The 9342-nt window shown below is 43.0% G+C and overlaps 1 protein-coding gene across 2 annotated transcripts in view; it reads right to left on the bottom strand.

Moving 5' to 3' along the window:
• Positions 1–216: 216 nt before the first annotated feature.
• The window catches only part of SMARCAL1 (SNF2 related chromatin remodeling annealing helicase 1), a 34934-nt gene continuing 25808 nt past the window's right edge, over positions 217–9342 (bottom strand). For both annotated transcript variants that reach the window (XM_080600815.1, XM_080600816.1), the window contains exons 11-17: positions 8286–8504; positions 7398–7468; positions 5065–5167; positions 3789–3971; positions 3231–3331; positions 1770–1866; positions 217–1297 (exon numbers count right to left, since the gene is read on the bottom strand). In XM_080600815.1, the coding sequence (XP_080456941.1) occupies positions 1085–1297; positions 1770–1866; positions 3231–3331; positions 3789–3971; positions 5065–5167; positions 7398–7468; positions 8286–8504 (987 nt within the window). In that variant the 3' untranslated portion in view covers positions 217–1084. The remainder of the gene's footprint in view (positions 1298–1769; positions 1867–3230; positions 3332–3788; positions 3972–5064; positions 5168–7397; positions 7469–8285; positions 8505–9342) is intronic.

The raw sequence follows: 9342 nt of genomic DNA, 5'->3' as shown, positions 1-9342 counted from the left end.
AGCAAAGTATCCTGGGAGCTTCCCTTTTGAAAGCTAATGTGTTTTGGAAGGCACAAAACAGAGCATCGCCAGACAAACCAAACCTTTTGGCCACTGTAAATTTAAAAAAAAATCCACCACACTAATATCCCCACTACATCATGTACTTTTCAAACTCAAGAACCAAATGGGAGACGAAATTGTAAAACAGAAAAGGCACCGGAAACTTGGGAAACGTGAGTTAAAACAACTTTTTATTTAAGCAATTCAACCCAGAATCAGCTTCCTACAAAAACAGAACAAAAGTCTGCACGTCCTCCTCTCCTCACTCATCTGTGGAAATGAGTCTCGAGTCTTAAAGAAAACACACACACACACGTTCCCCTGAGCAACCAGTCTTAATCCCTGACAGCGAGTGCAGGCTTCACTCTCCACTGAAATGAGGATGTGCCGTGGAGTAGGTCCTAAGATGCAGAGGACGAGGCCAGAGATCAGAGTGTTCATGCAGACTTGTGCCTAACAGGCAACACACGCTAGCAGGCAGTTACACTACTTGGTTTCAAGCTATCAACTGCTCTGCAGAGACACAAAATCTGGGTCTCTCCCTCTCCCCCACCTCCAAAAAACGTTAAGATCTGTCTAGATCCCAGTTTCTTTTCTCCTCACTACTCAAGTGAATACCAGAGACAGTTCGTGAGGGCCTGTGAAGTAACTCCTAAAAATACAGTCTAAGCTTCTTGGAGACGGAAGGCTCCGCAGTTGCTCGGGCACTAGTTTTCAGAACAGCTCTGCAATGTGGACAGCCAACTGTTACCTGCTTTATAAATGAAACGGCTATGGAAGATGACTTACTAAAACAAAGCAGCATGCTACTTGCCCATGGCCACTCAGTCATCAGCAGAGGCAGGACTGCAAGACCTGCAGGCTGCCACGTGCGCACTACTCATCCGTCATGCTGTCCGACTGCCTTCTCATCCTTTGAGATGAAACACGCTAGAGATACAAAAAACAGCCTTTTATTTCTGAAAATTCAAATATAATACTTGATTCCTTTTGGTTTTTTTTTATATTAAAAAAACTGCTAGCCACCTTCTCTTTTTTTTTTTTATGTTACACTTTCAAAAAACTCCTCAATACGCCGCTTTTTGGGGGAACTCACTGAACACCCCTCTTCTTTTGTGTCTTGAAAGGCACTGCCGGAGTCAAACTCACAGCAAGCATCAGCTGCTTCCAAAAGCAAAAGTTCATCATCGTCATCTCTGCAATCAGAGAAGGTCCTCTGGAAAAGTTCATAGATGGTCTTCTGCTTTGGATCTGGCTGAGAAATTAGAACAGGCAGAGTCTGTATATGCATTGTCACATACAATGAAAGTAAGCAACAATCAAAGGGCAGTCCCATGGCCCTAGATACCTCACAGCTTTACCAGCCCATAAAGAATTCAAGCCCAAAGGGGATACGGCTATACTTGGGTGCTGGAATGCAGTAGGACTTCAGACCTGGCTGAATCTGAACTCTATACAAAGTCACATGCCATTACTTCTCATCAACAAAAGGCAGATATGCAAGAGGCTGTGATGTCTTTAATGAGAAGGAAAGCAGGGTTGGGAACTCTCTGGAAAGTCCAAGTCAAGTTATCGATCCAGGGAGGAGCTGGAGCATCTGACCTCTGACATTAAAGGCAGAACAGGTGCGAGGTCAGACTGCCAGTCACCTGCAAATCTAGAAATACACAATCCAAAATGCATTCAGCCTCTCCCAGGGACCTCTGCCATTCCCTCAGGTCAGTTACCTTAGGATAGTAATTGGTGGATTCAGCTGTACTGGAAAAGTTCGTTTCCGAAAGACCAGCTTCCCCCAGCACTTTTATTTTCTCTTGAATCATTGGCCTAGGAGAGAAACAGATATTATTGAAAGGAAGAAAATAACATGCCAAATTCCATGATCCATTGGGAAAGACACTGTCATTTACTATGTGTAGATGAAAAAAAAAATATAACAGGGTATAAAGATGGCTTTTCTACCAAAGCTCATTAGCTCCTTAACCTGCCCTAGTATTGTTTATGACGATTGTATACTGTTTTGGGATATCAATCAATCTAAGGAAGCATCGATCCAATTTAAACGAGAAACAAGAAGAGGATGTGATTTCAGGCTATAAATATTTGGAAGGGTCGCGTATCCAAGAGAGAAAGTAGTTGACTGTGGCAACACTAACGGTATGAAGTCAGAACAAGAAGATGCAGGTAAAGGGAGCCATAATAGCCTGTTGTCCAAGGCAAGCAGTGGTAATCCTCATCAACAGACGCATCAGCATTTCTGGGGTACCTCCCAACGTACTGCAGGAGGAATAATCCATCACTGGCCCATGAGGTCTAGTGAGGTCCCAACTGCACCTCCACACTGGACACTTTGAAAGAGGCAAAGGCCACAGCACAACAACACGTTTACCAAATAGCCTTGTCTTTTTGTTCTTTTTCTTGCTTTTAAAACGGATGCTACTGTCCTTATTTGAAGAGCCATACTTCCCTCCAGTTAAGCATTAACGACTGCCTGGACAGCATTTCACAAATAAAGGCAGAATTACTGTCATTAAATTTCCGTGAAACGTGGGCGACACTTTAGTTTCCAGATCCCTTCATTGTAGGGTTATAATTATTTGCCATCATGATATTCTGGGAACTGCACAAGTTCACTTACTCCATTCGCTCCTTTAAATGAGGTAATAAAGAAGTAATTTTGGACTTTAAATGAACCAGCTGGTAGATTATTTCTTTTCATCATTTGCAGGTCAGTTCCCTCGCAGCATTAAGGATTCCCCAGATCCTCCATTCCCCCAGGATGTCAGATTCTCCAGCCACAAGGACTGCTGCACACTGATAGCTCTTACTGCAGCCCACAAGGCTCAGACCCCATTTCCCCAGAGTTGGGTCAGTAGCACTTCTTTAATCCATCAAAGGGCTCACTGAAGAGCCAAGAGGAAAGCAACAGTGCAGTCCTCCTCTACAGCTCCCTGTCCAAGCACTCAAATGGACAGATTGCTCAGTGACTACTTTCCTTCCTCCTCGCTTATCACCCACTTAATTATATCCACTGTGGCCAGGCCATGTCACCCACTCACAACTGGTTGGCAATTGCTGCTCGTCCCCTTGCAGGCAGTGGAGATCAGCACTAACATTAAGCAACTTACATCACGTGTGACAGACCGAAAACAGGCAGTAGGAGAATCAAAGCGTCTCCCTCCACTTCCTACCATAAGAAGTCATCTGCTGTGCCTCTAGCCACCAGGTAGTGGACGTTAACAGAGCTGGTCTGTCCAATTCGATGTGCCCGATCTTCTGCTTGCATCAAAACCTTTATGTAAAAAAACATGACAAAGACAATTAATTGAGAGCTGCAATGTCTAAGAAATAACAAAAATGCTAGAGAACATATGTGGCTGTGATTAAGGGAAATAGATAATCAAGCTAGGAAAAAATCTACGCTCTTTGCTTGGAAACGAAACTGGGGGGTCAGCGTTGATGATGGACCTGTTCAGATCTTGGCTGGGTGAGGGGAGCTGTTGAGAGCTTTGTCAGGTTAAGAAACAGCATGTTTCCCTTTCACAGTCTTCTCCAGCCAGCAAGCAGTATAACCAGCCACGCTGACTGGTTACAAGCCCAGGCAGCTGGTGGTGCACTGACAACAAGCCACCAGAGAGAGAAAGAGAAGAACCCCAGCAGAAATCCCCTGCCCATCACATCTCCTCCTAAGAACCAACATTTCTGCTCTCCAGGCAGCATCCAGCCCCTGACACTTCCAGGATACGTACCCCTGGATTCCAGAAGAGCTCTGCAAACACCACCAGGTCCGCAGCAGACAATGTCAGGCCCATGTTTGCGGCAGTGAGGGACAGAACGGCCACCGCCTGCTTCTCTGACAACTGGAACTTCTGGCACAGAGACTGCCGCTCAGCTGAAGACGTGGAGCCATCAATGCGGATATATTCAACACGCTGAGAAAAGGCAGAGAAAGAAGATAGTACTTAGCAGCCTTGTGTCCCCTTTCCTGTCTTCTCCTTCTATATTTTAGTGGATTCCATTTCCCTTCCCCATGCCAGAACCAAGAAAGTTACATTATTAACTCTTGTCTTTTTAAAACCTTTCACCATCTTAAGGCACTGTAGCTCAGCGTGTCACGTACTTCCCCTCTGTCAACATCTGCCTTGCTCCTCTGTCCATTGCTCCCACACTGATCCTGAGCAACAGGAAGGACAGCAACCAGCTGGCAACTCAGGTACAGTGGAAAGGGAAGCAGCTTAACAAAAAGCAGAATATTATCTGCACGCTGATGTTACAACCTTTCCAGCCTCAAGTCTTCCTCTGTTTACAATAGAGGGAGATGGGATCTTACATATCGCAGTTGTTCCTCAGGAGAGGCATGATAAAATTGGATGATGCAGGGCTGTAATTCTTCACGGTCAAACCTCCTTGCTTTGCTGGACAATGCTGCCACAGAGGCAAAGTCACCGTTGCCACTGTGTTTATAGTTTGAAATATTAACTTAACCCATCCTTCACACTGCCCCAACGTGACCCAGAAGTCTTTAGTAACATCCACAGAAACCTGTCGTGAATAATGAGCGAAACACTTTTGAAGTCAGTTACAACTGCTCAGGTATAGCAGGTCCCCTTACAGTATGCCAGTTCAAAACCACAAGAGACCATAGACTCAAAGGAAAGAAGCCAAAGCTGGGCTTGGGTTGTTACCTTCTCCATCTCTGAGGAAAGCCAGGAGGAAAAAGTAGAGAGAGCCACACACTGTAACACTCCTCCAGGAATTCACAAGCTCCAGGGCGGATGATGGAGATCAGTAAAGAACACTGAATACAACAAAAGCCATTCAGCTAATACGAAGTGCATCCCGTGCTGCACTCCCCCTGACAGCTCAGCTCCCTTGATGAAGGGCACATTCAGAAGCACAGCAAGTAAAAATCATCTTTGCCCCTAACTTTAATAAACTAGCTGACCAGCCATAACTCTGGGGAGCTCTTAAGCAGCTGTGAAGCTGGAATAGTGATAAAGTTGAGAAAACTCAGTCGTTACTTACTTTCTTCTCCAGCTCTTCAACTATTGCATCCAGCACTATCTTGTGATGAGCAAACACGAGGAATTTATCTTTTCCACTTTCTAGTAACTCCAAGATGTATTCTCTATATGAAAGAGGAAAAAAAAATGAATTATGTGCTGAGAGAATACAGACTTTGCCCAAAACAGATTTTAAAGAAACTTTTCATCCTACAAAAACTAGGAAATAGGTTAGCATAAAACATTGCAGTAAAATGCAAGTAGCAAGTCAAGTCTCCTACAGATTGAAAAAGACATAACACGAAAATCCACTCATTTTTCTTCATCCCAGCTGGACAGCTGCCTACATTTGTACTTGTATATCACTGAGAATCAATTTATTGTCTCCTACCTGAATCATGACACCCCAAACCAAGGAACAGGAATTGCCTGTGCTTTTTGACTAGTCCATCCACCCCTTCTGGATTTCTGACTTTTGCATGATCACGATACATTAAACTAATCTGTACACAGTGTTTACTTAGGATTGTTTTCATTTTAGAACAATAGGTGTCTAAATGCGTGCATCAGGGTATTGTAAAAACGTTTTTCTTGTAAGGGTTCATATTAATATTTACTACAGCTTAACAACCTATACACATCAGCTATTTCCAGGAACCATCCGTATGCATATAGGCTAAGGACAAACGAAAGGCAACTAGATTCATTTCAAATCCAGTTAAACAGTGTTAATTAAAATCAAAACGTCTGGCATTTGCCATGGACTAATCACATGCATACCAGCTGAGTACCAAACACATGTCTATCTAGTAACTTGTGATACAACTAGGTCAACTATAAACTAGAGCTTGAAAAACATCTAAAATCCTAAAATTTGTAAGTAAATGCAGCAACAGCCTTCAGAGTAGATTATAAAAATGCCTTCTTTTCTTTGGAATGGCAAGGTTGTTGCACGACCAGGAATACCAAGTTCTTTGCTAAATACAACACAGCTTAGGCCAGCAGCAACTGGCAGACAACACCAAGCAGGATTTCCAGCACCATACTAAGATGGATCAATGCTTTGCAGCCAGCTCCCTGGATTCTGTGATGTTCAGACCCCAATTACAGAACATAATTTAAGAAAGAAATCTCGGAGTGGGATTGCTGGGTTTTAAAGTAAAACAAATATCAAAGTGAACATTCAGTGTAGCAAGCAGATGCCAACAAATTCCAATTATTTTATAGCTCACCCCCATATATCCAGTTACAAAGTGGTTAGTCATTTCAGTGACTCCGCAGAGCGGCAATGGAAACTGTCATCAAGGGTAAGGAAGGGGAGGTGCTAATGTTCAAACGACAGCACCATTAGCTAGAGGGAACTGTACATTAGCACCTTGTAATATCTGATACTTTAAATGCTACTAAACCCTAGAAAAAAGTGGACTAGCTCCTACTCCTCAGTGCCTGCAGAGTCAAGTAAACAACACTTTATGGTTTTATATTCAGTTCACACTTGCAACTGAATATAAAAGGAAGAAACTCTACTAACTGTTCACTAACACAAAAGGAAGAAAGTCCTCTACAGAAACGAGAGCTGGGACTCTGAAGTGCAGTTCTGTGCCAAACAAACGGATTTTGCAGCAAGGTCTGAGATTGTGAAATCAGCGCACATTAGCTGGTCCTTGCATTCAGAGGGCTGTGGAAAAGTAAACTGTTTTCATGTTATTAGCATGCTTATTAAAAAGTCATGTTAAATGGCCTAAAGCAACTCCTTTGCAGTCCCGGCAGAAAGGGTAAGGATGAAACAGCATGGAAAGTCACAGAAGGAAATCATTCCTATGGAAGACAGTTAAAAGCATATCTATGAGAGAACTTTTGCTACTGAGGTCCCATGTGAGCTCTGTGGAAGAGCCAACTCCAGTAGTGGCTGTGACACCCTTAGAGAACAATATAACTAAAGCTCAGACCATCTCATAAGCTTTTTGGCTCAGGGCTCTTGCTGCAGTACTACTGCAGTATTTGTTTTCTCAAATTCTGTTGATACTTTTAGTTTCATTACTCCACCCCTCCTTAAATTGAAATAGGGTCTGGAGCAGGGAGCTTGATCCAAGTCCCAAACACCAAGTAATTTCAGACAGTTCAAATGACACAGTTTAGAACCATATCTGGAATGAAATCAGAAGACTTGTTCAGCCCAGGAATTCTGAGAGAAGAAAATGTTTAGTGCATTGTAATTAAAATCAATTTTTTTTTAAGCTGGCTTGAGGCTATGCTTCATGTCCCTGCACTGTTATCTCTAAGGCACCATTTTCCTGTTCTCAGCGGAAAAACACATTTTACTAGGCAAGAATGAAGCAGTGACATGCAGCTTACACGACTGAGTGGATTTTAGCTTCTGCTGTTCTGTTGTAGAAGAGGAGGAGAGCTTCTTTCTCCTGTTGTTTCTGCAGAGGGAAAGAAAAATAAATTTGAGTCCAAGAAATGGCTTTTCTACCGTCTTGCTTACAGATTTGGAATGTCTGTTGCTGCCCATATACACTTTGCTAGCAAAAAAAAAAATCAGCCTAAAAACATGAAACAAAAGGGGATTGGAGGGGGAAGTCTACACGCCACTGGGCATGGCAGATACTCACACTCCTACTTCTGACACCTCCATTCCTATCTCCCACTCAACTCCTACAAGTTGAATGACAAGCATAACACAAATGCAGTTTTAGTTGATAAAGCATTTCCCAACTAAAATGGCAAGGAAAAACTCCCAGGTTATTACAGAACTGTATTAAAAATCTAGGCATCTAGAAAATGCTTCTGCCATCCATAGAAGAAAAAATTGCAAAAATCCAGTCTTCACATTTTTGGCTACTGCTGTACTCTGCAACTCAGCTTCAACAAGGCTGTGTTTGTACACGGAATGGAATTATAAAGCACGACAGAAGAGTAAATAGAGTCAAAAGAGGTACATAAGGCAATTACAGGGGACTAACAAGAAGAAAGAGAGAATAAATGGTATTTGACACAAAGGGATAAAGCAGACCACTTAAAAGGAAAAAAAAAAGCAGATCTGTTTTGAGTTGTTTAAAACTGCCTTGAACAGTCTTCCACTGTGCCATCGCATGGGGTGTGGCTCTGACTTTCCTTGGAACACAGGACACTGTTTTTCCACTGATGTTTTTAATTTGATTTAACAAAAAACATCTCCTAATCTGAAAAATAAAGGCACCTGAAATACCAACGCTGCATCATGAAAATAGTTTGACTTACATTTCCATATCCTTTGGCCATCTTCTTTGCTTCAACTGCCAAGGCAGCTTTGGTCTTTGCATTAATGCCTTCAGGAGACACCACAACCATTTTGCGTTGCTTTGCTGGAAGCTGGGAAAGCACATCTGATTTAAGACGTCGTATCATGATGGATTCTTCCAGTAAAATTTTCAGTTCAGCTAAATTGGATGATCCAGAGTAGTCCCAACCCCACAGCATCTGGGAAAGACCAAAGCAGTTATCAGCGTCAAACTTAGAACAGACTGGCCCTCCTGGTCTGCAGGTGATTCAACAATGGAATAAACTTCCAGGGAAAATGGATAAAGAGAGAACTCAGTGATCAGTAGGACGAGAGATTTGGTAAAATCGGTGGTAAAATAGAAGGGTACAAACCCACCCAACAAGAGAAGGCTACTTATCAAATTCTTTTTCTCCTATCTAGAAGTATTCAGGGAGGTGCAGGAAAGAGGCCTACAGAAAAAGGTAGAGATGCTTACCACAGCCCTGTGCCTTGGTATTCATCCTTACCCAGCAAGGTGTTTCTGCTCTCCACCTGTAGCTTTGGGCAGGCCTGCAGAACTCACTGCAGTTCTGCGCACATGGATGTACCTCAGCTCTACGCTGAAAGACAAGCATCTGTAGCAGCATGAGGGCAGGCATCCTTAATGCAAATGCCTTCACAGAGATGTTACACTCATCTGACACACCTAGTAAATGTTGAGGCAAAATCGCCTGCTTTCCACCATGACCCGTCTCTTCATCTGCTTCCTGCCATACTCAGGTTCTGCCATCATCATCTTTGGCTCAGACTCAAGCAGATCATAAATAAATGTTGGTCTAAAATACATCATTCAAAGCATTGTCTCCTCAAAGTATTATCACTTCTAAGCTCCTCTAAACAAACCCTTCGTTTTTTCCACCTTGAAGCACTTGCCTCTGAACCTGCCCTGTTCTCCAACATCCTGCGCACGGACAATATTTAACTGTTCAATTAACCCCAGCTCATCACTTCTCCTCCTGGTAACCCCACAGCCTAGCGTTTGTTCTCTGGGAAAGA

Source organism: Anser brachyrhynchus, assembly GCF_964034855.1.
Source record: "Anser brachyrhynchus genome assembly, chromosome: 7".
NCBI classification, from domain to species: Eukaryota; Metazoa; Chordata; class Aves; order Anseriformes; family Anatidae; genus Anser; species Anser brachyrhynchus.
The sequence above is the reverse complement of the archived record's forward strand: the minus strand, read 5'-3'. Positions and strand labels throughout refer to the sequence as shown.